Source organism: Cladophialophora carrionii, assembly GCF_000365165.1.
Source record: "Cladophialophora carrionii CBS 160.54 unplaced genomic scaffold supercont1.7, whole genome shotgun sequence".
Classification (NCBI taxonomy): Eukaryota; Fungi; Ascomycota; class Eurotiomycetes; order Chaetothyriales; family Herpotrichiellaceae; genus Cladophialophora; species Cladophialophora carrionii.
The window spans coordinates 536485-562771 of record NW_008481832.1 but is presented as its reverse complement, the minus strand read 5'-3'; the positions used below and the strand labels follow the sequence as shown (position 1 = coordinate 562771).

The 26287-nt window shown below is 54.4% G+C and overlaps 14 protein-coding genes across 14 annotated transcripts; 8 read left to right on the top strand and 6 right to left on the bottom strand.

The window, feature by feature from the left end:
- Positions 1-537: 537 nt before the first annotated feature.
- G647_08296 (uncharacterized protein) lies at positions 538-1272 on the top strand (the record flags this gene model as incomplete). The annotated part of the gene is made up of 1 exon (XM_008732608.1): positions 538-1272. One exon carries the CDS (start codon positions 538-540, stop codon positions 1270-1272), a length of 735 nt encoding a protein of 244 aa, XP_008730830.1.
- A 664-nt stretch (positions 1273-1936) lies between these two features.
- Positions 1937-2260, top strand: G647_08295 (uncharacterized protein; the record flags this gene model as incomplete). Its single annotated transcript, XM_008732607.1, has 2 exons — positions 1937-2142; positions 2212-2260. The coding sequence occupies 2 exons, from the start codon at positions 1937-1939 to the stop codon at positions 2258-2260; spliced, it is 255 nt and encodes an 84-aa protein (XP_008730829.1).
- Positions 2261-2593: 333 nt separating this feature from the next.
- Positions 2594-3804, bottom strand: G647_08294 (uncharacterized protein; the record flags this gene model as incomplete). Its single annotated transcript, XM_008732606.1, has 2 exons — positions 2594-3678; positions 3756-3804. 2 exons carry the CDS (start codon positions 3802-3804, stop codon positions 2594-2596), a joined length of 1134 nt encoding a protein of 377 aa, XP_008730828.1.
- A 724-nt stretch (positions 3805-4528) lies between these two features.
- Positions 4529-5682, top strand: G647_08293 (uncharacterized protein; the record flags this gene model as incomplete). Its single annotated transcript, XM_008732605.1, has 2 exons — positions 4529-4644; positions 4704-5682. The coding sequence occupies 2 exons, from the start codon at positions 4529-4531 to the stop codon at positions 5680-5682; spliced, it is 1095 nt and encodes a 364-aa protein (XP_008730827.1).
- Positions 5683-7231: 1549 nt separating this feature from the next.
- G647_08292 (uncharacterized protein) lies at positions 7232-7897 on the top strand (the record flags this gene model as incomplete). The annotated part of the gene is made up of 1 exon (XM_008732604.1): positions 7232-7897. One exon carries the CDS (start codon positions 7232-7234, stop codon positions 7895-7897), a length of 666 nt encoding a protein of 221 aa, XP_008730826.1.
- Positions 7898-8186: 289 nt separating this feature from the next.
- G647_08291 (uncharacterized protein) lies at positions 8187-9653 on the bottom strand (the record flags this gene model as incomplete). The annotated part of the gene is made up of 1 exon (XM_008732603.1): positions 8187-9653. The coding sequence occupies one exon, from the start codon at positions 9651-9653 to the stop codon at positions 8187-8189; it is 1467 nt and encodes a 488-aa protein (XP_008730825.1).
- Positions 9654-10402: 749 nt separating this feature from the next.
- On the top strand, positions 10403-11951 carry G647_08290 (uncharacterized protein; the record flags this gene model as incomplete). Its single annotated transcript, XM_008732602.1, has 3 exons — positions 10403-10481; positions 10531-11641; positions 11693-11951. 3 exons carry the CDS (start codon positions 10403-10405, stop codon positions 11949-11951), a joined length of 1449 nt encoding a protein of 482 aa, XP_008730824.1.
- Positions 11952-12381: 430 nt separating this feature from the next.
- Positions 12382-13065, top strand: G647_08289 (peptidyl-tRNA hydrolase; the record flags this gene model as incomplete). Its single annotated transcript, XM_008732601.1, has 2 exons — positions 12382-12706; positions 12761-13065. The coding sequence occupies 2 exons, from the start codon at positions 12382-12384 to the stop codon at positions 13063-13065; spliced, it is 630 nt and encodes a 209-aa protein (XP_008730823.1).
- A 185-nt stretch (positions 13066-13250) lies between these two features.
- G647_08288 (uncharacterized protein) lies at positions 13251-14502 on the bottom strand (the record flags this gene model as incomplete). The annotated part of the gene is made up of 3 exons (XM_008732600.1): positions 13251-13868; positions 13963-14389; positions 14459-14502. The coding sequence occupies 3 exons, from the start codon at positions 14500-14502 to the stop codon at positions 13251-13253; spliced, it is 1089 nt and encodes a 362-aa protein (XP_008730822.1).
- A 1472-nt stretch (positions 14503-15974) lies between these two features.
- On the bottom strand, positions 15975-16238 carry G647_08287 (uncharacterized protein; the record flags this gene model as incomplete). Its single annotated transcript, XM_008732599.1, has 1 exon — positions 15975-16238. The coding sequence occupies one exon, from the start codon at positions 16236-16238 to the stop codon at positions 15975-15977; it is 264 nt and encodes an 87-aa protein (XP_008730821.1).
- Positions 16239-17865: 1627 nt separating this feature from the next.
- G647_08286 (uncharacterized protein) lies at positions 17866-18676 on the top strand (the record flags this gene model as incomplete). Its single annotated transcript, XM_008732598.1, has 2 exons — positions 17866-18276; positions 18389-18676. 2 exons carry the CDS (start codon positions 17866-17868, stop codon positions 18674-18676), a joined length of 699 nt encoding a protein of 232 aa, XP_008730820.1.
- Positions 18677-19585: 909 nt separating this feature from the next.
- G647_08285 (uncharacterized protein) lies at positions 19586-20083 on the bottom strand (the record flags this gene model as incomplete). Its single annotated transcript, XM_008732597.1, has 1 exon — positions 19586-20083. The coding sequence occupies one exon, from the start codon at positions 20081-20083 to the stop codon at positions 19586-19588; it is 498 nt and encodes a 165-aa protein (XP_008730819.1).
- An 806-nt stretch (positions 20084-20889) lies between these two features.
- G647_08284 (uncharacterized protein) lies at positions 20890-22383 on the top strand (the record flags this gene model as incomplete). Its single annotated transcript, XM_008732596.1, has 1 exon — positions 20890-22383. The coding sequence occupies one exon, from the start codon at positions 20890-20892 to the stop codon at positions 22381-22383; it is 1494 nt and encodes a 497-aa protein (XP_008730818.1).
- A 1232-nt stretch (positions 22384-23615) lies between these two features.
- G647_08283 (uncharacterized protein) lies at positions 23616-26063 on the bottom strand (the record flags this gene model as incomplete). The annotated part of the gene is made up of 1 exon (XM_008732595.1): positions 23616-26063. The coding sequence occupies one exon, from the start codon at positions 26061-26063 to the stop codon at positions 23616-23618; it is 2448 nt and encodes an 815-aa protein (XP_008730817.1).
- Between the last annotated feature and the right edge of the window lie 224 nt (positions 26064-26287).

Below are 26287 nucleotides of genomic sequence, written 5' to 3'. Positions count from 1 at the left end.
AACAGCGTGTATTTCTCCAGCCAATGGCACCTTAAGTGCGCTATAGTGTCTTGGCGCGGGCTTTATCAGCCAAATCTCCCGGCCGCAGTAGCAGCGCATACTCCGTTTTAGGTACTCCGTCCCTTTATCGTTCTTCTCGACTGTTCTTCTGTACGGTGTAGTTGCCGCACGTCCCACTCGTGCTGAGTGGCGCCATGCTCTGCCACATGGACTTGTCGATTTTGGTCAATGCTGCTCCCGATTTGACACGGCATCGCTGAAGACACCGGGTTAGCGGATCCTTGCCTTCAACCCAGCCACATGGCCAGTATGTCTATAAAGAAGGGCCATGCCTCACCTCTGTATACGATTCTTCTCTCCATACAAACAACACAACACCAAACAAACATCCAACTTTCCTTTTTTTATTTCCTTATTTCCTTATCTGTCACTCTTTGGGACCAACTGTCTAACATTCTTTCGACCACCTTTAATCAAGAAACCACTTAATTCCAATCGTTCAAGTACCTCCAACTCACAACAATTCCACACCTCAAAATGTATGCCAACACCATCGCTCTCGCTCTCCTTGCCGCCACTGGCGCCCTTGCCGCTCCTCACAGCCGCCGCTCCTATGACGACACCGTCACGGTCATCCTGAGTGACGGTGGCGAGACCGGTGCTCAGGTCAGCGGCCTGGCGTCGACATCAACGGCCATGGGCACTCCAGCCACGAGCGGTCCATTCACCACGATCGAGATCGCCCTTGGAGCGGATGTCGCGAACAAGGAACTCCGCTGCCAAGCTCTCGACAACTATGGCAACCCCATCGTCGGAGTGCGCGGCGCCAACATCGATACCACCTTCTCCGACGCTGACAAGGGTCCCTGGACCTTCAGACAACCTGCCTACGTCAGCGAGGTTGTCTGTGATCCTGCCTTCGAAAAGATCGACCCCAACTCCGACGAGCTGAGCCTGCGGGTCATCCTGCAGAATCAGTCGACCGAGACGGGTTCTCAGACCGTCCTCCCTGCCGGTTCCGTCGCGTACTCCGCTCCTGTCGGTTCCTCGGGCCCCTTCGAGACTGTCGAGCTCTCGGTCGGTTCGCTGGTCGAGAAGCAGGACTACCGCTGCCAGATCCAGGACATGGCCGGCGAACCTCTGATCGTCCTCCGTGGTGCAAACCGCGACATCACCTTCTCCGACGCCGACAAGGGTGCCTGGACCTTGGAAAACCCGAGCGCAGTCCACCAGATTGTCTGCGATCCTACCTTTGTCGCTCAGAAGGTGTAAACGTTTTTCATGACGAGATGGACGGCGCGGCTTGAAGAAACGAGGCACATGTACAAAATTGATGGCTGGCATTGGATTTGTTAATGAGTTGCATAGCGATTGGCGTTCTCTGTTTTCTACACCTTTGCATAAGCGACTGGCGTTCTTAAATTCAATACACTCCTTTACATAAAAAAAAATAATAAAAAACCTCTTTGAGGAAACTCTCTTTTTCCGCTCGTCTTTGGTGACAAATCGATCATGTTCCGACCCTCAATGGCCAATAAAGTATTTGCGCATCGTAGAGACAATATCAATCCAGGCCCTGGCCTTGTGATAGTATAACGGCCGGACACGATATATGAAGGACTAGATGATTTAGCGGCGTGTTTGCGGATGCGGTGGTCAAGCTGTGAAGCCGATACCGCCAGAACCGAAGAGCTGCTGATACTCCGTACTTGGTCTTTGTACGTAGCTTGTCAGCGGCAGGTTTGCCGAGTAAGCTAGCCTCCGCCAATCGCATCTCGCCAAATCCACTTCCTCTGCATCTTCCATCACTCGAACCTCCAAGCTCAGTCTTCGCTCGCTGAGAATATTCCAGCGTCCTCGCCACCGTCCCTCTCTCCTACCTTTCGTCGTCCTCTTGTCTCACGCCTCACTACATCACCGCAACCTTAGCAGCACCATGGGCGGAGGCGGCAAAATCCCCTACCCGAAACACGTCTGGTCCCCGGCCGGTGGATGGTATGGCCAACCACAGAATTGGAAAGCGAACACTATCGTCATGGGCGTGGTGATCGCGGCGTGCACGGCGGTGGCGTGGAGGGTCTCTGCGGAGAGGGAAATGCGATATAAGATGCCTCGGGAGGACGTGTTCTTTCCGAGTCGGTTGTAAGTCTGACTTGAAGCGCTTGACACCGACTGGTGGCAGATCGAGAACCTCTGCTGACACTCTTGCAGTTGGAGCAGACAGATCATAGAGCACGAAAAGGCGCAAAGGGGACAATGAAGAAATGCGAGACCGGCGAACACACACCCAGCGGCCACCACGCGAGCGGGGAAGCACCGGACGCAACTTGCCTGCTACGATGGTATAGACGAGGGCATCGGACACGGAAGAGCTAGTAAATGGCTCAGGCTACAGGACCAGACGGAGGAGGAGGTGTCACATCTGCTCACGTTCCCCAAGAAACATACCTTGTCAAAAATGACTGGCCTGTCACGGCGCATTCGAAACTTGTACATACATGTCAACGACGTGAACAGCAAAATGAACAGCTTCCAAGGGCGTCGTTGTATGAAAGGTTACAGTCGGCTTGAAAGATTTCCGGGCACAGTTGTGTCAAGGATCCATCGCCGTGTATGAAAGCTGCCGGTCTATATGCTCTCTTTCTCTTTGCAAGTACTCGAGAAATCGCTCAGGATACCTCTGCCCATTCCAAGCGTCGCCATCGGTGGCCGCCACAGCCGGCATACCGATCTGCTCAATCGCATACCCAGCTGCTACCGTGGCATGTATGAGGGCAAGCAGAAGCTGTTTCTGGTCGTCTCGGACGACAAGATCCTGGAGCACACGTCCATCAGGACTTGTCATGCCCGTCAACCCAATCGCCAACGCTCCCAAGAAGGTATTCCCTCCGCCCGTAGGGTCTGCCACCCGTTCTTTGCTCTGGTGGTAGGCACGGAGATGCAGACCCTCGCGGTTGTTGGCAGTGTACGTTCTGCAGCCTTGGGCGCCCTCCCTGATCACCAAGACTGTTCGAGGCGGCGTCGTTCCCTCTCCTCCAGACTCGCCGAGCAGCCACCTTACTTGCGTTTCCCGAGACTCGCACGCCGCCGTCTCCTTGAAGAATGCGGCAAACTCGTCTGCATTCGGGCTGACCACATTGACATAGCCGGCCGCTTGCCTTAACCGCGCCACCTCCTCCGGCGAGCACAGATCAGGAACGGGCTCCCATACGAAAATCGGCCACAGCTCAGCATCCACGTCGTCGGGATTGAGACCTCGTTCTCGGAGCAGGTCCCGCCGTCGCCCCAGAATTCCGTTCACAAGACTGATGCACCGTGCGGGCGAGCACACCATGTGGAAACTCCGCGCGAGGGCCTGTTCGTCGGAGAGAGCGTTCTCGTCGAGCCGTAACTTCGCCGTGAGGTACTTGAATGCTCTGTACTCGTTCTCGCCGTAGCCATTCCACGCGGTCGTGGTCAGTCGGTTCCGATCCAGCCGGAAGACGCAATTTGTGCGCCACGTGTTGATCAGCTCGCGGAACTGCGGCGGGAAGTCCGCGCCCATGTCTACAATCCAGCTGACGAGGTGTGCGTGCTGGATGCCCGCGGCGAGCCGGGCACCGAGGGCGGCATAGGTCCCTGCGCCGCCGATGATGTTTTGTTGCGACGTCTGGCTGCTGTCGAGGTATTCGATCTTGTCTAATTAATTACCGAATGAGGTGCGCCTTTAGTACATGACGACGACGAGCACGAGGCACGGAAGGGTCGCCACAGACCGATGATAAACATTCCGAGCGTGCAGAATGCGAGTCTCTTCTGCTCCATTCCTGGGGTCTCGATTCTCTTGACCCAACCTAGACGATTAAACCGTACAGTACCTCGTGGTTGGATTGTCAACGCTGTGTTTGGTCGTCTATCGAATGAACAGCAATGCGCATGCGAACTCTAGGTGACCGTGGCTGTTGATAGCGAGGCTCTCCACGCCCGCGAATCGGACTTCACCGACAGAGTCTCCCTACGTACTGTACTCCGTACTGTGTGTGAGAGTCTGTTCTGTGTGGATCACGACTCGTTCCACGTATGCACTCCCCGTGAACGCACGCTGATCATCCTGCTTGGCCTGTTTGTTCCTGCATTGAACACCGATCAACGTATGAGTCGACCCGGTATGTATCTACGTGTCTGCGCCCCACAAGGCAATCCCCCGGACGGGGAGCTCTCAGGTACCATCTGTTTCTAATTACTGTACATCGGAGAATTTGTCGTCCCGAATCTTGTCGTAAGGCGTGGAATCCGCAACGTCGCAGTAGGACAGTGACGGCGTCGATCTTGGCCGACAAGGGCAAGTGCTAATCGTTGTAACTCTGTATCTGACAAAATCGTGTATCAAAGACACAGTAATTATATGGTCGTCACGGTCGTCGCTCACTCCGGTTTCACTCAAAAGGTAGCCCGGAAGACTTCTTCGCAAGTCGCCTTCCTCTTTTACACACGCCAGGTATACTACAAGAACAGCGACACCAGCACCAGCACCAGCAGCACCAGCAGCATGATAGAACGGAACCATCTGGAGGAAGGCTGCACGGCTCGTCCTCACGTCCGACAACAACCATGGATTGAGACTCCCTTGGTGGAATCGACGGTCTTGTCCAAGATTGCTGGCTGGTAGACGACACGCTCCTCTCCCTTTCCCATTCACGCACACACACACTGACAAGCCACAGCCGCATCTTCCTCAAGCTCGAAAATCTGCAGCCCTCGTCGTCGTTCAAGTCCCGAGGCATCGGCAACCTCATGCTCCAGTCCATTGCAGACCGAGCGTCGTCGTCGTCGTCTCGGTCGGCCGATGACAGACCCCTACATTTCTACTCCTCCTCCGGAGGGAATGCCGGGCTCGCATGCGTCACGGCCGCCACATCACTCGGCTACGCCTCATCCGTCGTGGTGCCGCTCAGCACTGACGACGCGACGATCGCGAAACTCCGCGCCGCGGGCGCCAGCGAGGTCGTCTCCCACGGCGACAGCTGGTTCTTCGCCGACCAGTATCTCCGCGAGACGGTCATCCCCGCGGCCGAAGCGAGGGGCGAGCAAGGCGTGTACATCCACCCGTTCGACCACCCGGCCATCTGGGCCGGCGCGGGCACCATGGTCGAGGAGATCCAGAGGCAGATGCCCGACGGCGAGAGACCCGACGCGATCGTCTGCTCCGTCGGTGGAGGCGGACTCTTCTCCGGCGTCATGAACGGTTTAGAGCGTGTGGGTTGGACCAACGATGTGCGTGTCCTGCCCGTTGAGACCCGCGGCGCCGACTCCCTCGCCCAGTCGCTACAGCAGAACCGACTCGTCACATTACAGGGCATTACCTCCGTGGCGACGTCGCTGGGGGCGATCCGCGTGGCGGAGAACGCCTTCACCCAGGCCCAACGCCCGTCCGTCACGTCCGTGGTGCTCGACGATGCCGAGGCATGTGCCGCGTGCTGGCGCTTCCTGGACGACGAGAGAATGCTCGTCGAACCGGCCTGCGGGGCGAGCATTGCTCTGGCGTACGACGGCCGGTTGAAGCACTACCTGAAGGACATCACGGCGGGGAGTAAAGTCGTGATCGTGGTCTGCGGGGGGAGCAAGATCTCGTTGGATGTCCTGAACAAGTATAGAGACACGTACGGGGCGAGGAGTGAGGAGTTGGCCAGGCAGTACGTCTAGCTGAATAAGTGTAGGACAAGTACCTCGCGAGGAGTGAGGAGTTGGCTAAGCAGTATGCCAGCTGAATAGGTACAAGGACACGTACCGCGCGAGGGGTGAGGAGTTAGCCAGGCAGTACTGGACGTCTAGCTTGGAGGCTAGAGGTGTGCTCAGTGCCCACGGCGATTGAGCTCTCGGTTGCTGGCTCGCAGCCGGTCCCCATCATTCGGAGTGCCCGATGAAGCCAGCCGGTCCCCATCATTCGGAATACCCGCCTTCATCGGGCACCCATGTCAATGTCAATCCTGATCACCGCGGTGCCCGCGACACGGTGCATTGACAATCTAAGCCACCTACGGAGGAAGCGTGGAATGTAAGGGTCGCAAGCAACTCGTAAAACGTAAAGCGTAAAGCGTGGACCCAAGACAAGAAGCCCGACACGAAGTACGAGCAGGCCCCTGGACAGGACAGATCGATGTTTGTAAAAATGACAAAGCATGCAAGGCGAGGTACATGTGTATTTTGACTGGCTCGTACGGAGTGCAGTAGTTGCAGTCCATCCAAGTTGGCCAGCCCAGCCCAGGCCAGCTTAGCGAGCTTGAGCTTAGGTCTTAATAACACCGTCGAAATAGGAAGTACGTTTCTTCTCGTTGTGGATATTGGTTGCCTCCCTTGACTGCGTTACTTCAGCTATTGGGAAACTAAGCTGTATAGTATGTATTGTATACGAGAAGATCTTGACGAACAAGCGTGTGTTGATTACCCTGCCACAGCCTCGAGCACGGACTGTCACTGCGAGGGTAACACTACAATACCACGAATAGTTGCGGCTATGCTACCACGATATTACAGCCGAGGCTACCCACCGCCTATAGTGTCGGTGGAGTGAGTGAATGGCTGGCTAGCTGCAAAGCACTCACCTGCCTGAGAAAGAGTGGAAGTGTGCTATCGCCACTTGTAGAGCGTGAAACGGCCAGATGCGAAGAAGACTAATTAACTTTCCACACAGTCTTGTCCACTTTCGAACGACTTCTAATAACGGGTCGGTAATTGGTACTATTTATTCCTGTGGTTGATACGTCGTAGACATACGGGCAAACCACGACGACTATTCTAGACCCTAACAGGCTGTGCAAAGCTAATGCAAGGAAGAGTCTTGACGATGGTCAAAGCTGAGAGGCGAGGGCGACAAACACGACTGACGCGATGCCACGATGCCACGATGCCACGATGCCACGATGCCACGCCGGGAATGAATGCTCTCTCGTTTCCGGAGTTGCTTCGCTTGGCCTGCCACTAATTATCACTCTACGCTGCGCTGGTGGTGGTTAAAAGGATTGGAGGCGCCCGTCTCACGGGTAAGGAAGGGTAAGGAGAGGAAACGAAGAGCGCGGACCCAAGTTATTGCAGTATAATACCTGTTACTCCCTTGGTGGCAGTCATCTCAGCCCGCGCAAGGCTGCGAGTCGTGTACCAGTTTGCAGATCAAGCTCGTTCTCAAGTTTGACTGTGAAGGATCAAGATCAACAGCAAGTCCCTCGAAGTTCAATCACTGTCTCCGTAACATATGATGTCGCCACCAAGCCGCGACCGCGACCGCGACCGCACTATCGCCCCAGACATCAAGGAGCATGAGCGCCGCGACCGCAATATCCCCCCAGGCATCAAAGACCATGAGCGCCGCTCCATCACCAACAAAACCACCGGCGAAACCATTACGTGGACGACGTACGGTTACGAGAGCGACGGCCAAGAAGCCGCCGCCGTGCTGGTATGCAAACCGGGCGGCGGACCCCCGCTGCACTACCACACCACGTACGCGGAACGGTTCGAGGCCCTCGACGGCGAGATCGGCGTGCGGCTGGGCAAGGACCTCGCCAGCCTAGACACGCTGCGCCTGAAGCCCGGCGAGGCCGCCGACATCCCCGTCGGGACGGTGCACCGGTTCTTCAACGACGGTGATAGCGACGTGACGTTCAAGGGGTTCGTGCGGCCCGCGCACGCCGGCTTCGAACGCAGCTTGTACATCCTGTTTGGGCTGAATAATGACGGGTTGGCTGATCCGAACACGGGGATGCCGCGGAGTTTGCTGCACACGGCGCTGATCGGAGACATGAGCGATATGAAGTTCCCGGGATTTCAGGGCGGGTTGATGAATTACGTGGGCAGCTTGTTGGCCGCGTATGCGAGGTGGACGGGCGTCGAGGAGGAGCTGTTGAAAAAGTACTGGGATTGAGTTGAGCTGGAATATACTGGGATTGAGTTGACGAGCTGCAGTATCATGGGGCTTTGCACGGACAGAAGGCGTGTATAGGGTAGATACTGTAGATAGACAGCCTTCATGGCGTGTGGCGGTATTGTGAATCGTGCGCACACTCAGATGTTGGAAATATCGCGGGCTGTTTTGCGCAGGTCCAGGCAGCTTTTGGTTGTGTACAGCCCGATATGATCTCCAAGGCGAATGAATGTACTTCCATGCTTTTGAGAATGAATGCCGCTGTCCTGTCCCCTGAAAATTGGACCTCCTAAGCTGGAATCTTGTGCTCTTCCGCCGTTGCCCCCTTGCTCCACCTATACCGACTCGCTACATGCTCCTTGAGCGGCCCTGTCTGGCCCTTGCTTCCGTAAAAGTTCTCGCGATACGTCCCCTCGGGAATGGCGTAATCCTCCCAAAACAGACCTCGCTTCCTTAGCTCTGGCACCAGCAGCTCCACCACGTCCTCGAAACTGCCAGGAAACACAGCGTACGCGATGTTGAAGCCATCGACGTCAGCAACATCAACCCACCGTTGCAGGCCGTCCGCTACCTGGCTCGGCGTCCCGACCAGCACGGGTCCGTTGCCGCCGATGCTCACATGCTCCGCGATCGTTTGCCTGGTCCACTTGCCTACGCTGGGACTGAACCGCGCATAGCTTTCGACTGTCGCGCGGACGGCATTGCTCTCGACATATCTCAGCTCTTGGTCTTCTTCGTACTGATTCAGATCGATTCCAGTCCAGCCGCCGAAAAGCGCTAATGCGCCCTCTAGATCCGCGTACTGCTTGTAGTCGGCATACTTTGCCCTGGCCTCCTCTTCCGTGCGGCCCAAGATCGGCGTCACCAGCGCCAGGACTTTGAGGTTCTGGGGATCCCGTCCGAACTTCTCCTTTGCCAGCTTTCTGACGTCTGCTATGTTTGCTTGGCATGCTTCGGGCGAGTGGTGGGACACGAAGATAGCCTCGGCGTGCTGTGCCGCGAACAGTTTGCCTTTGGAGCTTGTGCCTGCTTGTAATAGCATGGGCGTGCGTTGTGGCGACGGCGAGCAGATGTGTGGACCCGGTACGTCGAAGAACTTGCCCTTGTGGTTGATACGCCGGACGAGAGCAGGGTCGCTGTACACACCGGTCTGCCGGTCCAACTTGACGGCATCGTCCCGCCACGACGACTCGAACAGCTTGTACATGACCTGGATATACTCTTCAGCCATGGCATAGCGGTCATCATGCTGTGGTTGAGAAGAGTAGCCCATGTTGCGCGCCGCAGAATCCAGGTACGACGTGACGACATTCCAACCTAAACGGCCGTTGGTGAGATGGTCGAGTGTCGACAGACGGCGAGCAAGATGATATGGCTGTTCGTACGTCGTCGACACCGTCACGCCGAAGCCAATGGATTTCGTCACGGCTGCCATGGCTGGGATCGATGCAAGCGGCTCATGGACCGGCCATTGTGCCCCTGATCGGATCGCGGGATCGAGAGACTGCAAATAGACGTCGTAACCGCCCAGTACGTCTGCGATGAAGATGCCGTGAATCTTCCCACGTTCAAGGAGTTGAGCAAGGTTCGTCCAGTGAGACAAAGTATTGAACTGGTGCGACTTGTCTGCAGGGTGTTTCCATAGCCCGGGAGACTGGTGGCCGGAGCATGTTTCGACGAAGGCGTTCAGAATCCATTGCTTTTTGACGTGACTTGTCTCCTCATTCCGTTCTCGCGTGCCGTTCGTCAGCGACATGATGGCTGTGGGCGAGTGAGTCGGAACCTGTCTCCAATGCCCTCCCTATGTAAGTTTTGCAAATTGTTCACACTGTCTCGACGTTGGCTTAAAGGCTGACCTGCATGAATATCCGCGCTGATGTCCGTCCACATGGCAGGGTTCCGATCTTCACAGGCGAGCTTCGTCAGTGGTATAGCGGATGGTGCAATTTGCTCCACATATCACGACGGGCCTTTCTTGCCTTGCTGGCAACTCGTTTTGCAACGCTGCTAGTCTTCCTCCAGACATGGTCTTCACGAAAAACCCCTGACACAAGCACTTGAAGCACCCATTGTCTGGGCAGCACTCGAACGCACTTCCACCGAGAGATGGAGTCGAAACTGCTAGAGGATCCAGATCCTCGGGTTATGATCCTTCGCCTTGTGCGGTGAACGTGCAGGGCACAATTCAGCCGGATCCCTGGGAATAAACGCCTTGCCCGGTTACCCTGCTGGTGTATGGCGTGCTCCTTGCGTTCTTGACGTCTTTGCAAGGCTCCATTCGCTCACGAAAACTTTGCGGCGAGACCGGCGGCATGCTCCTTGATTGCCACGCATCGACCATGAGCTTACCTCGGGCTTGTATACAAGAAGGCCACCGTAGCTTATCTTTGTCGCAAGTTTCATGTTAATCTGCCTCGTCCTTTGCCCTGGCTCGTCTTTGTGCTTACTCGGCAGTTCTCACTTGACACTCTCTCTTCATCTGGGTGTCGAATTGGACTGGACAAAATGTCTCGCCAAGCTTCTGTTATAACCAAGCATCCGGAGCTCCAGGATGTACGGGAATCGTCTGTGCAGAAGCATCCAGGTCAGTCCATTACCCTCCGGACGAGAGGGCTATAGCTGAACACGTACAGTTCGATGGCACCGCTCCACTTTCTATAACGCCACAATCCTGGGGCTCTGCAATTTCTCAGCTCCGGGTATCTGGGGAGCAATGAACTCTCTCGGTGCTGGGGGTGAAGAGAAGCCTTATCTCGTCAACGCCGCGAATGCACTCACCTTCTGCTTGATGGTGGTCTCCTGCCTCTTCTCCCCTGTGCTCACCAAATACATTGGCATCAAGGGCGCTCTCGTCTTCGGCACTCTGGGCTATGCTCCATATGCTGCAGGCCTCTACACCAACAATCGCTTTGGGACAGAATGGCTGGTACTTGTCGGAGCTGCACTATGCGGCATTTCGGCGGGGGTATTCTGGTCAGCGGAAGCCGCCATCGCTTTGGCATATCCCGAACCATACAATCGAGGGAAAACACTGGGTTACTGGCTTACCTACCGCCTAGGTGGACAGATCCTGGGCGGCGCCATCAACCTCGGCATCAATGTGAACCGCAACGAAGTGGGCAAAGTCAGCTACACCGTGTACTTGATTTTCATCGCGTTGCAAGCGCTGGGCCCATTCATAGCGTTGCTACTCAACCGACCCCACGAAGTCGAGCGGACCGATGGCCTCAAGGTCGAGTTGGAAATTCTGGAGCATCCTTGGCGCGAGCTCAAGGCGACGACGAGGACATTCTTCACGAAGAAATATCTGCTACTAATCCTGTTTATCGGTCAAACCGTTTATGCAGAAGCTGTTTTCTTCACATACCTCTCGTTGTGGTTCAGTGTCCGAGCCCGGGCATTAGGCTCCTTTTTGTCAGGTATCGTTGCGGTGACTTGCGGCAATATCCTTGGCCAGTACCTTGACCGCACAAAGATCTCGGTGAGGTTCAGGTCAAGGACTGCTTTCCTGACACTTGTGGTGCTGCAAGGCGGATGGTGGATCTGGGCGACAGTCCTTGTGACCAAGTTCCGACACTCAAGGCCTTCGTACGATTGGACAAGCAGCGGCTTCGGCCACGCCTTTGTTCCGTTCTTATTCTTGACCACGGGATTTCAGATGAATTATCTCTTCTGCTATTTTCTGATCGGACAACTGGCGGTTTCCCCGGCTGAGATCATTCGGTACGCTGCGTTGCTTCGTGGGTAAGAAAAGCTCCTTTTGCCCGCCTCGCGACAAGAAGCTGACGAAGGTAGCACGGAATCGGCTTGGCAAGCTGTCAGCTACGGCTTGAATTCAATCAAGATATTTGCTGAAGTGGGCGGAGTGTATATCAATTTCGGGTTATGGGCGGCGGCTTTGGTCCCGACATGGTTGGTTGTGAGACATTTTGGCAACGATATCATTGCTTCCGCAGCGGCGACAGACAACAATCTTGGCGTCGAAAGGCTCTCGAATTCCGAAAGCGCATCTGCTGATCAGGGTATCGAGACAGTGACTGAGAAGAAACCTTGAACTCCCAAGTTGATGGTGGTGAACCACCCCTTGGCTACAGTGATCTCAAGGGAGTTTGAAGGACTCATTCGGCCTTCAGCTGACGTGACGGCGACTGTTCGGCGAGCTCGCTGCAGATAGACTGGCCGAGCCCAAGTTAGAAGAACGCGGGTTAGACTTGGTAGACAGTAGATGGAAGCGATGATTCCGAATGCTCGTTTTCGGATTCCCACCACCGTGGCCCAGAGGCGCTAGTATGTTTGTAGACTAGTGCATAGCTCGTTCTTGGCGTGTTTTCCCCTTTTGCACCACTCTTGAAAGCCATCAAACAGCTGCATTTCCAGCGAACGGGATTGATTGATGAGATTCGCAGCAGTGGACTGGAGCCAGGTTGCTAAGTTGATCCATCCTGGTATTCGTCGACCAAGACCAGCCTGAAACGAGCTCGAAAATGGCTGAAAAAGCCCCTCCTTCTCTCACCGCTGTCGCTGTCTCTTCGCTCATCCTCGGCCTGCTGGCAGGTTACTTCCTCGGCCAAGGGTCCAGTATTGGGGTTTTCGGAGGCTCTGGCACCTCGAAACAGGCCAAGAAGAGCTGGCCCAACAGTTACGATGTCAAAGTCCACGCCGACTCAAGCGACGACCAAGCGGATGACGAGGACGAGGCGGACGAAGAGGACGAAGATGGGGATGGGAAAGAACTGAAGGATTTCAAGGACTCCAATGAGGACGTCAAACTTGTCCTGGCTGTGCGAACAGACTTGGGAATGGGAAAAGGTGAGGAAGAGCTCACTAGGCAGAGGAATCTCCTGGCTAATCCCTCCCTCGCAGGCAAAATTGCAGCTCAATGTTCGCACGCGACGCTTGCCTGCTACAAGTATCTACTCAACCATGTTACCTCAGCTCCGATGCTCAAACGTTGGGAACGGGGAGGACAGCCCAAAATTGCAGTACAAGTCAAGTCTGAGGAAGAAATGGAGACACTGCAAGCCCAAGCCATTAGCTTAGGGCTTTGTGCAAGGATAATACACGATGCAGGAAGGACCCAGATCGCTGCGGGCAGTGCCACGGTCCTAGGCATACTCGGTCCCAAGAGCGTTGTCGATCAGGTCACAGGACACTTGAAGCTGTTGTGACGGGAAAGCAGGCTCCATAGCCTCTTCGTGAACACCAAGTGTCTCCACTGATCCAAGTACCTGTCTCGGCAGCCTCGCATTCTCAGGGTACCTTCGCAAAGACCGAGTCCCATCACGCCATTCGCTGAGGAAAGCAACCGCAGAAGATGCCGCCTTATCTTGACAGCAGCCGCCTCCTACCGACATCAGAGATATGCCTCCCGGGTTCCTCTCTCGTGGCTCCTGTGTATGGCATCAATCATCCTATGTCGGATCAAAGCGTCTTCAAAGGTGGGCACGGACCCTGGCCCTCCGCTTGCAAATGCATCCCAGGCCTTGCCGACGTTGTACGCCCAGTCTGCAGCGACTTCAGTTTCGATCTCCTCCGCCTGTCCACCATGTTCCACAAACTTCAAAGTGGTAGGAAACATCTCGAGAAGGCCATTACGTCCTTCGATAATCAGGCTGCCTTTGGTTCCCCTGATCTCCCAGTACAATCCATTCTCGGTAGGAGGCTGGCCTCCCTGATACACGATGGTTGCTACAGCTCCGTTCAACAAGGTCCCGGTTATACTCACCTGATCGGCAGTGTCGTTGTCGACAGTCCTGAGGACGTTCCCGGACGTCGGATCGACGATTGGCACTTTCGGTTGATGGTTGGCCAGCGTGGCCTGGAGATGTTTGAATTCGCCAAGCACAAAGCAAAGAGCGTCCGTTCCATGCATCGTCGGTATGGTTGCCAGGGTTGCGCCGTTCTCGAAGGTCAGCTCATATTCCAGTGCGACCGGAGTTACTGGCCCCATGATCACTCCATAAGCGAACATCTATCAACCACCACAAGTCAGCGGCGGCATATGAGGCGGGGGTGTAGCACCGGTCATGACTGTTGCCTGACGGGTATTGGAGATTCCCACATACCGTTGTTCCTAAGATATCACCCAACTTTCCTGCAGCCACCATCTCCTTCGCCTTCAATACACTGGGGTTCTGACGACCCTGGAGTCCGATTATGTTCCTGACTCCTTGGGCCTTCGCAAGGGCTGTCAGTTCCTCCGCCTGCTTCAGATTCGCACCCAGTGGCCACTCGACGAATACATCTTTCTTGGCTTCAAGCGCAGGCTTAGTTAGCCTGTAGTGCTCGGGGGTCTTGACCGAAACCACGACCACGTCGACGTTCGGATCGCGTACGAGGGAATCCACGTCGCTATAACAGGCAACCTGTCCTGGCAGATCGTATTTCTCAACAGCCTTTTTTGCTGAAGATTCATTCCTGTTTTGGAGAGCCGTGATCTGGTAATGAGGCGACTTTAAGAGTGCGGGTAGATGAGAACCGGATGCCCACGAGCTATGTGTGCCAGAGTAAAGTCAGGCCGATATGTTTGCGAATAAAAGACGTGACCAGCGGAATTCTCACCCTTCAGCGGAAAGGCCAATCAAGCCTACCTTGATCGGTGCCATTTTGTCAAGAGAGTATCTCAGACCCTCGAAAATCTCCCACCAAAAGTCGAGTCCCTAGAGAGTTGCAGAGATTCCCTGGCCTGCTGTCACTTTATGGATTCAAACGTCCTGGTAGCAAGTTATATCCTAATTCCAAGCAACCTTTTGTACAGTAAGAGTTTGTCGTAGGTACTGGGGTACTGTACTTTGTAGCCAACGGTCACTACTCGATACACATATATATATGTATATGCATTCCGTGTCACTCTCCCAATTATATATGCGTACATATCCTGCTCTATCAATGTTGGCTCCATCACCCCTCCACGACCGACACGGCGGAGCAACGGACGTAGCGCCCGACAGCGTGGCGTGGCGTGGCGTGGAGTGACATGCAGTGCACTACGCAGTAATGTAAATGTGTAAGTACTGTAGCCACAGCCGTACGGAGCACCCACCAGCTGAGCTTCATTGCTGACACGAAATGCAGCGCCGCACGCTTCGAGTACACCCCAGCTCCAGGCTTGGCCTCATCTTAGTCACTAGGTACGCACTGCTAATACGAGTACAGTCCTCCGTGCCAAGTTAGTACAGTATCTAGCGGCCTCGTGTCGTGGATAATCATTAATCCTGTGCACAGTATGTAAGCGAGTGTCTTGTTCACTCGGATGACGATTAGATCCCGCGATGCTGGTACTAACTACTATTAGACAGTAAATAGGTCATGCAAGGATACGCACACACACACACTGTACGTAGTAGGCATGTCTGCGAAGGCGCCGCTAATCACTGTATGGTTACACCCGCAAAGCAGACTCTCAGGTACGGAGTATTGTATATGATATCTACAGCGGACAGGGGGTGAGGGCTCTTGGGCAGGGGCCAAATGCGCATACATACACCCTACATCGAGAACCCTTCATTCTAGGTATATACTGTACTGGGTTTTGCATCTACAGTACTCTGTACCTCGTAGTAGGCGAGAACCAACTACAGCACAGTACAGTCAGTACTTTGCAATACCGCAACGGGGTGGAGCAGATTGAATGGATCGGTAGGTATGTGGGTAGGTAGTGGCCATACTCCACCCATCCCATCCTCCACCCACATACTGTGATTACCCTACTTGCTGACACGCCTGTGGTCGTTGTTGTTGACACTCCACCTCGTGAGTGACATGCTGCAGGTTCTCTTCACTCTACACTCTACACTCGCCCAACACTGTTCGCCAAAGTTGCGGATTCTACCTAATCTTGAGGTGTTGGGAACACGGTCTGCTCGAAACCCATATACATGCATGTCAGACAACGTGCCCACGATGATCTTGTCGCCAATGAAACAGGCTGAAAGGGGATGGAAGTCCTCCGGGAGAAAGACGGCGTTCCGGTCGTCCAGGGTTCACCACTGCTTCTTCTCCGTGTCATACCGAGTCTCCACATGCTCCAGGACGGAGGTCGTCGCGAGACGCCGCTGGACGAAAGGTCTCCAAGGAACTACGCGCCCTGCGGCGTCATGACATAGTCGGTCGACTGCCACGGGAACCACATCTTGTAGAAAACCCAGTCAGTCTTGATACTCGTGGACGGCTGGGGTTCTTGCCCTTTTTCAAGGTTCCAAATCCGCACCGTACCATTCCACGAGGCCGACACGACGCGCTTCTGATCCCGCGTCACCAGCACACTAAGCGCACTGTGAGTGTGGCCCAGGAGCGTGGTTTTGTTCTTCCATTCCCCTTCTTCAGTCCTTTCCCACACCATCACCTTCGCGCTGCCATCTCGGTCGCTTCGACAAGCTTTCGGACCTGGTAGCCAGGTGCCGTATCCGATGGCTCACCAAAAGCGTACCACAGGTGCACGCCATTATTTAAGAAGCCCGAGCCAAGTTACGCCGCCGTTGGGCGCGAAGCCGACAGACCAGACGTGGGAATATACCGAATCCAAATTCGAAGCTGAGTTCCGGCCTCGGTGTGCCGGAGGTGGATGGCATGACTGGTCTTTGTGGCGAGCGTCGAGCCTTCGTGGTCAGGCGAGAAGGCGATGGAAGTGACGTCGCCGGTGTTTGCATGAGGGTGCGAGATCTCGGTTCAGCGCCCTCGCCTTCGACCTCACTCTCACGAACAGCGTTCCAGATGCGAGCGGTCCTGTCATCGGCTCCCGAAGCAAGGAGCCTACCGTCTCTCGAAAAAGCAACCGCGTTGACCTGTGAATCATGCCCCTCGAAAGTCCGCAACAAAGTGCCAGCATTCATATTCCAGAAGCGAATCTTGCCATCATCTGCCCGAGTGGCTAGCAGTCTCCCATTCTCCGAGAACGCAACCGACCGCACGTTATCGTCTTGGTCTTCGATCTTCTTGCAAGCCCAGTGCTGGAAGTCGCTATCCTGAGCCTCCCACAGCCACACTGTACACGAGCTTGCAGCCGCCAGTTTCATACCGTCAGGTGAGAAGCACAACGCATTGAGTGTACCATCGTGGTCAGAGAAAGAAGTGAAGAGCGCAAGTACTACATACACCCACTTCTACACCTGATGGGTCGTACGCGGAGGGTACAGCAACTCAAGGCCTCACATGCGCGGCACTGAGGACAACACTGGGCGTCACCATTTGTCCCCACTATACCGCCATGTGATGTTAGTTACATATGTACTCCGTACTCGTCCTCGATTGTGCTCAGCCCCTTCGTTCAATGGTGAAGCATATCGCGCACGGCTGGTGATCGCCGCTTGTCAAGATCACTAACGATTAGGGATGTGGATCTCTGGCTTTTGAGCAGCAGAACGCAGTTCAGAGCAGAATTCCTCTGAATGAGTCTCACACCGGATACGTCACGCAGCAGCACCTCGCGAACCCGTACTCGTCCAATGCAGACTCCTCAGCCCTGCTTGCCACGTGACAAGGCTGTTCGGAATAGGAGTCGAAGGTGATTGCAGCAGTGACGGCGATGGCTACCACAACAGCAATGGCAAACGGGGACTTCATCATGACTCATTGCCCGCAGATTTGACTCTGACTGTTGTTTCCTACCATCATCCGCCGTCACCGGGACATACGAACGGAGCGTGAACACTGGGAGATAGGTCTGTTTGCAACACGGCTGGAAGTCAGTATTAGTATACCAATCACGACTCACCAGCTTGTCTCCAGCTGTCACGACTCGTTTCCACAGTTCAGGCGACGGACCGACCTGGGTATATGATAAGTATAAGTATGATCTTTGCCGGCAAAGACTGTGAGCAGAGCAAGATATCTTGCAACCCAGCACAGAGTCGGAACAGAAACGGAGTACAGCCTTGAACCAAGTTACTGAAGCACAATCTGAATCCATCCATCTCGAAACCAAACTGCTTTTCTCTCTCCCCGAAATGGACAACGACTCCTCACCCAAGATGCCACCTGTCAAAGAAGACATCAAAGTCGCCGTTATGGGCCTCGGCCTCGGCGGCCTCGCCCTCGCCAAGAGCATGGCGAAGGTCCATCGCGTCTGCGCCTTCGACTACTGCTGGGAAGGACCCCACGACCCGGTCAAGAACATTTGGTGGTCGGACAACCCCTACGACCTCTCCTTCGCCACACACTTCATCATCGCGGATTCATGCTCGCGCCGCTACACTGGGAGGGAGTTCGAAGCCTGGGTGACGGATATCCTCTGGGCGCGAAGTATCATCCGAGCGGCCCTCGTTGGCAGAGAATCCCCCGCCACCATCATCCTGGCGAGCGTGGTGCCCGAGGGGGGCCTAACCAAAAAGCTCCTTGGAGAGTTTCATGCCGCAGGACATCGACTTGGCGTTGCACCACAGGTGAGTAGTAGTTCGAGTCCCAGATCCTAGATATGCGGTACTAGTGTCCGACTGGGTGTCGACGGTTACTAGTGATGAGAAAGACTGATTTTGTGATGCGTTATTGTTTCAGCCCGACTTGGACTTCGGCGAAGATGGAATTCTCCGTCGCATCCCAAAGCTTGTTGGGGGCATTGATCGCGAATCGGCGAGGAGTATTGGTTCGCTGTACGAGTCTGTCTTCGGCAGAAGCGAGGTGGAACCGCCGGGCAAGCTAGAGTTTGCTGAGGCCGCCACAGCTCATGGTTTTTTGATGGATATTGAGTTATTCGCGAGAATATACAAGCTAATGGGAGATTATATCGACCGTGCGGAAGAGGAGTACGGTGAAGAATGGTCTGATGATGAGGGCTCCGATTAAAAAGGGCTCCTAGGACAAAGGGAGCTCTCATGTCAACGCGTACAACGATGGCAGTCCAGACTTTGACCTCAGCAAAAACTCCGACAGCTCGAGCAGGACGGTTTAGAGTCGCAGCCAGGGGCGCCATTACTCGCAGCTGCGGATATATGGAACTGGCTTGAGTATGACCATTGGAAAGGGTTTTGGTCATGGCGGACACCCAGGCGGGCCGGTAGCTACAGGCTGTGACGGGGAGCCATCATCAAAACCACCCTGGCTGATAAGAATCGACAATGTGAGAGAGCGGTGTGCTGCAAGAGAGCAATGGCTGGATTGGCACAAGACCAAACTAGAATCTCGCAGCTTGTTGACGAGTGGCACTGCTTGATTTGTACCGACTATGATTAGTCGGTCTCATTCAGGGAGCTGCGTGAAATATACACAACCAGATTCAAATCGTCAGTCTGAAAAGTGCCAACGCTGTCTAGACGATATGAGCGTCGATCAACGGGTGGCGAACATCCCTCAGCCCGCATGTTCTGCGATGCGAGCGGAGGATAGAGCTGTGTAGTCCTGTATAGCCACTGCGCCTAGACGGAGACGGTATGGTTTCCCAGCATCGAGCAGCTTCAGCTGTAGAACAGCGAAATGATGACCCTGGGGATATCGGAAGAAGTCCACCCTCCGGTATGCGATTCGGCTTCACTTCATCCGCTCATGCAAACCCAGCAAGAAATTACTGGACAAACCGCCGGTCTTGTTTTAGGGATTGAATGGTTGAAGAATTGTCGTCAACCTTTGCCCGGCAATCATCCTGAAGAAGCAGAATAGTTTGCACTCGCCCGATAAGGTCCGTCTGTAAATCTAGCTGCCGGCAGTGTGCTTTGATTTCGAAATGGCCGCAACATTCCGAGCATTTTCAAGGCTGTGTCATCTCCAGCCAAGCCAGTCCCCCTTCCCGATATCCACACCTTTCATCCTCAAGATATCGTACGCTGTGACGGCATGAAAGTAGAAGTTCGGCAAGGCAAAGTCGTTGACATAGCTCAGTGCGTTGAATTTCCTGTCCCGCATGGTGACCTCATTGCCCTCCTTTCCCTCGAAGTCCTCTCGTTTCACAGTCTCGAAGAATTTGAGGGTCTTGGCAATACGGGCCTGCAGCTCGTCGAAGGTCTTTTCGTTGTCATCCCACGGTTGGTTCTCGACTCCGCCGACACGGACAGCAAGGAACTTGGCGGTATTTGAAACAGTCTGGATTTGAAATGGTAGGTCTTTCATATCAGGCGCAATCCGCGCTCCGAGGATTTCGGAATGTGACAACCCCTTTGTGTTGGCAAAATCTTCTCCTTTCTTGAGGATCTTGGAGAGGATGTTGAGGACGCGTAACATGGGCAAAACTGCCGTATCGTACAAACTGAGAGGTGGCATGACGGATGTGTTGAAGGCGTCAGGGCACGTGGTCCGGTTTCTAAGACCGAGTCTGGTGATCCGAAATACCAGGCCGAATTCGACGACATGAAAGGTCATGCCTAGGTATTAAAGCTGGTTTCGACCTCGAACAGAGGCTGGAAGCTACCTACCTTGATTTGTCAGCTCAAATGAGCTGCTGCCCGACGCCCGCGTGCAGCTTCGCCGACCGATGTGGAGAATTGAATTGCAAGCAAATGGGATCGCCGACCTGTTGGCAAGCTGCGTAATCTGAACAACAGAGCGAAGGCAGCAAAGCGTCCGATCATTGCAAAGCGTCTCGGGTAGGCGAAGTCGAAGCTCAGCATAGCATTTGGCCTGGTAGATGTGGGTTAAGATGATATCTGCGGCTTAATCGGTTGCTCGCTCATGTTAGAGACTCTGAGAGACGACGTCCGATTCCGAAGGGAGACGTTCTCCGGTTTGATAGCAGCATCCGCTCAATACCGGTCGAGGTACTTCTGTGCGACCGCTGTTTGTCCGAAGGCGGCGCTGTTGCACCTCGATCCGGTGCCCATTGAGGCATCTCATTGCTGGTTCGAGTCAAAGCGAGTTCAGACGAAACTGAGATGAAGTTGAGGCCAAAGTGAAAGCCGATGTATAGCCGGAATCCCACAAGATCAACTCCACCATTGACCTCTGTAGACGACCACAACACACTTTTATCTCGTATTCCAAGTCCACCATGAGATAGTTAAACGTATACATGAGGCTCCCAGTGTCGCCATGACCGCGCCGCCGTCACGTCGCCTGCCAACACCGCGGAGATGGCAGGAGGCCGAGCGCGACAGATCATCTTCCGCATCTTCTACAGCACCTCTTTCACGGCCGTCTTCATCCTCCTCATCATTTTTAGCGCCGTTACTCCTGCCGACACCATCTACGAGTCCTACAAGCGGAATCGCCTGATCGATATCTTCCTGATTGCCGGCGTCTACGTATTCACTGCACTCCTCGCAGTCCTCATCTATGCGTCCAGATTATACACGAATCGGTCGGTGCTTAAGGATATACCGAAGACGTTTATGCCCATCGAGAAGGAAGATCTCCCGGGCCGAAGGGTGCATCGACTCATCCAAGAATGTCTAGAGCGGAGTGCTGTGATTGCTTTTCAGGTCAGGCCACGGAGTAAGAGACTCGAGCATGATACAATAAATGCTGGGATGAGAATGTTAGCCTTGACAAAGACAAAATCAAGCACCGATCAGACGATCGAGCCGAGCTGGGGAAATATTGCACATGCAGGGTGGTCGTCGCCGGCATCCAAGGAATTGCCCGGTCTCGAGTACGCGACCGTAGTGGATGAATTGGTGGATCTTGTCGAAGCGAAGACCGTCAGCCTCGCCCCGATAGATCCGCTGGTCGAGCCTGGGCCTGATGGCAGTCCACTACCCAATCCGAGAGTCATTGAGGAAATCGCTAGGAGCGGCAATATGGGGATGAGAGCTTATCTTCGATACCTCATTGATATTGGCGTGGTTCCGGACGATTCTCTCACCGTCGCATTCCTGGCGGCATATGAACGAACCCGGTTTTCGTCAGTGCCCTTGAGTGATGATGACTTCCAGGCTCTTATGCGCATGTTTGCCGAACTCCTGCGCCACATGACGCCGGTCGAAGTTGATCTACTCCATCTCGAATCGGACTCGGAATACGGCTCTGGTCAACACTCGCACTCTCAGTCGGATTCGTCGAGCCTGGTGGAACGAAAAGTGTCTCATCGGTCTCGACATAGAGATGTAGAAACAGCCTCTCTGCCGTCTACATACTCTGCCTCGGGCTCTGTTCGCCATCATAAACAGCCTCCACGCCGTGTCTCCGAAGACTCTGCTCCATCTTTATCATCGTACGAACTCGTGCACCACGCACCTTCAGAAGCGGGCGCCGACGACCACGATGGTGACGAAACAGGAGACGCTGATGCCCAGTCACTTCAAACTGCGCCGACAACAGCACCACGGTCCCGTTCCCGACCCCGACCGCCACTTAGAACGTCGACGTCTAGGATGTACTCGGCTGTGTCGCGACTGCCTTTACACCCAAATGACTCTGGTTCCTTACATTCCAACACCGGCTCAGTTGTGCATCATGATGTGGAAACACAAAGTTCCCGCTCCTCAGGAAGTTTGAAAAGCCGGGTCCGAAAAGACAGGCATAATGGTCGTGTACTCAGGCTTGCGAGGGAAGATGAGACTGGGCGTGGGGACAGCCAACACGGCTTGCCCTACCGTATCCAGATCCCACAAAGAGATTCTGGGTAAGAGCAACACTTTGACGACAGTACGACCGACACGATACGAGAATAAATCTTGGGCAGCTGTAGGCTGAGTAATGCTTCATCACGGGCTACAGCTGCTTGGTTTAGCCGGCAGGCCCCTTTTCTTGGATATAATGTATATTGTACTCAAAGTTAGCAGGGACGCTTCAAGCTCTTGACGAGGTGGTAATTAGCGAATGTCGACCCCGGTGTCCGAATCTGAACGTCGTGGGGTTTCAGCATGGTCAGTTGTTCTTGTGCGGAACGTGGACTTTCGTTCTGCCGAGTTATTACATGCCCCTTCTTACAGTACCTTCGTGTTGACACGCTCTTGTCATTTTCCCTCGCAAACCGGGTCGATTGATGCCTTCCAAGACTCTCTTAATTAGTCCCCGGGTTTTCTTTAATCACCGGCATCTGCGCCGAAGATGCAGAAGCAAACCCCACCACCGCCGCCCATGCCTTAGCCATGCGCGGGCTATACCACTCCGCGATGTTATCTCTGGGCCACTGGCGGGCGAGGGCAAACACGACCGGATCATCACATACTGTACAGTAGGTATGAGAATTACTTCCTCGGGACGTCCTTAGCTAGGTACCTACTGAAGACCACATGCATTCCTTAACCCGGAAGCCGAGATGCATTGAGATGCCGGAGAACTGTGCGCCCCTGTTCCCCTCTTCTTTGTCTACTTTTCAGTACTTTATGCGCATATGACCTACGTAGATTCAGGGCCTCCTCTGACTCGAACTCGGGTTCGGACTCGATGTCTCAGACAATGTAAGTTTGGACGTATGTATCTCGCGCGATAACAATGACGCCCATCGTGACCTTCAGTCCGTCTCCTCAGGGAGTATGTAGAGCTGCACGCTTAGCTTCGGACGTAGAGGACGGAATGAAAAGCAGGTGCAAGAATGTCACTTGAGCGCGAGAATTGCTGTCGTTCCCGATGCTGTTCTCGTGCGTCGTTCTCGTTTTTGACCAACACCGTCTCGATGCCTCCTCGGGTATTATCATTTCTCGTTATCATTCCACTCCCATTGCCCGCACATAATCATCGTAGCGAGGAGAGAGTCATTTCCTGTCTCCCACGACCCATTCCGCTACATCAAACCCAAATGCATCTCGTAAGTAGCGTCCCAGGAGAAGAACCGCAGATAGCACCTGCCCCCCTTAAACGATCCCCGTTTCTGTCCTGAACGCTATGCTACCGTCACAAATCAAGTTTATTTCATTCAGTCGTCCTCTGCACGAGAACCTCGCCCTTTAAAACCTGGAAAGCATTCCACCAGATCATCAGCCTCGTCAGGCGTGACGCTCTCCTCTAGCATTTGCGTCGCCATCGCCACGGTCTCGTCACTGACAAGCCGGTCAATCACGAACCCTTCCGAGAAGGCCAGCCGCGTGAGCACCACGCGGTGTTTGTGCACGCCGCCGTTAATCGCCGACAGTTTCTCTTGGAGGTTGATGGAACTGCCATGGACTTGAAGGAGGTGGTAAAAGAGGGAGACACCCTTGTTGATCAGCTCGGCGTGCAGGTGATGAGTGGTCGGGTGGAGCGCGTACATCGCCGAAACTTCATCGTAGAGGCTTCTCACCAGACGGCCAATGGCGTGGGCGTCATTCGCGAGTAGCAGACTGCCGTGATGGGATGGGTCATCATGGGGATGTGGCGAGGACGTAATCGCCATCTTGGTCAGCAGATCCATGACTTCGAGACGGAGGTGGCAGAGTTGAGCGGTCGTGTTGGGAGGTAGACCTTCGTCGACACGCGGTGTTTCCCATAGGAGGTAGCATATGCGGCTCAGGGTCCAATGCTCGACTTGGGTTTGTTGATCGTCGGCGCAAATGCTTCCGAAGGTCGAGGGAAAGATGCTGGTCGAAAGGAGACGGAGCATGAGCGAAATGTCTGAAATGGGCTGCCAGGCATTGAGCATCATCAGGACAAATTCCGGATTCATCTGGCGCCAGAACAGTGAGAGTAGCTTAGGGTCGTCGGACACAGTGTACGCTATGGTGAGCATGAGGTCTAAACAGTACGTGCCGTTGACTTCTCGATTTAGAATGGACTGTGGCGTCTGTCGGAATTTACCGTATGTGGCGTGGTAGACGGGTGAGTGTTCGAAGCGGTTCTTTGCGTTGATGGTGATGGAGGATTGGAGGACGAGGCTTAGAGCGGTGATGATGTCGGCGTCAAGGACGGACATTTCGAGGTTGATGATATAGTTGACAACTTCCAGGAGTAAGCTGATCGGCTTGTAGTATTGCTCTTTTATGCACTTGGACCACAGGTCGACAAAGAGTTGGAGGACATCACTGGGGAGACGGCTTCCTGTAAGCTGAGCAGTGCCTTCCAAAACAATGGCCGAAAATGTCTTGGTCGGGCTCGAAGGCAAGGTGAACTTGACAAGAGCTTCAATCAGTGGGTCTTTGGTGTCGTTGAGCTTGTATTTGAGGATTGACTGTAGGAATTTGAGATGCCGCTCAGCCTGTTTGTCCCTTCGAGTGACAGGGACCACGGGCTCGACTGTCTGCACAGGTTGGGGCGGTAAGTTAGTCTGACCCTGATGCGACAGCCGCAGAGGCAGAGGCTTGATGGGACTTGGTTCCGCAGCTTTTCGTTTCCTTTTGTTTGCCGCGGTGGGCGTTGGTGGTTTGGAGCGTCGGGCAGATTTCGAGGGCGATACGAGCATAATGTCGCTATCATTGAAGCCGTCTCGAAGTGAGTTTGCCAGCCCACGTCTGGGCGTTGCGATAGGACTGGTCTCTCTTTCAAGCTGTGCCTTGTCCCGCAGGCGCTGTCTCAATGCTTTGCTTTCCTGAACTTCCTGGTTATGCTCTTGCTGCAGAAAATTGTACTGAGTTGTCAGGTTGTTGTTCTTCTCGGTCAGCGCATATAGCTGCGCCGTATGCTTGGCCAATTGCTCTTCCATAGACTTCTTGAGGGCGCCAATTTGTTGGCTGTAGCCTCTGCTCTCCTCTTCCAATTTGGCTCGGACAATGAAAATCTCGCCTTTCTGCAATGATACTGCGTCATTTGCTGCTCGAAGCTCTTGCGCAAGTTCATCCCGTTCCTGCTGTAGTTTCTCGAGGCGATACTGGACGTTTTCATGTTCATCTACCTGCGCAGCGTGTCCACTTTGCTGGGGAGGTGCATCCAACATCATCTCATCAGGCCTTGGTGGGATGTTCTGCAACGAACAGTCGCCTCGGTCGGGTTGAAAGGAGCTTGCCTGGCGCGATGGGTCCTTGTGAAGGAGAGAGCGATGGAAAGAGCCATCATAGGCTTGACCGTGGCGTTGTCGGAATTGTTCTCTCCGAGCGGCCTCGCTCGTTTGTGCCCGTCGAAAAGGAAAGGAATCATATTCCTCGACCGGAGTAGGCACGCCCTCTTCACCTATCAACTCGAAGCTATCATCTTCCTCTGTCAGATACCTGTGAAAGGCAGGATTGGAGATCAGAGGACGGGAATTGGGTAGTGCTTGTGCCGCTGCTGTCCTAGGCTGCGGTATAGGGAGTGGCCTCTGCTCTGGCGGGGTTTGAGCGTGCAAGTCCTGAACCTGGGCCTGTGTTGACAGTATAGCATTGTGCTCGAGCTCTTGAAGAGCGGTCTCTGAGAGGCTGTCAAACCCATCGTCGTCGAAGAGGTCGGTCTCGTCTTCGTTGTCGTCCATGCCATTCATACTCGACCTCCATTGAGGACCAGCGACGATGAGGGTCTAGACGTCTTGGACATATCAGACAAATACCGTTGGCAGGGGGTGTGCGGACGTTGAACCCGTTGTCAAAGACGCGACTGACGCGGTATCAACACCGGAGGCACGAAAGGCGAATTATTCCCTGTGTTTGTGAATGTTGCATTAGTGGTGGCGGACTGAGGAGGCCACGAGCCAGTCCCGAGTTCCGG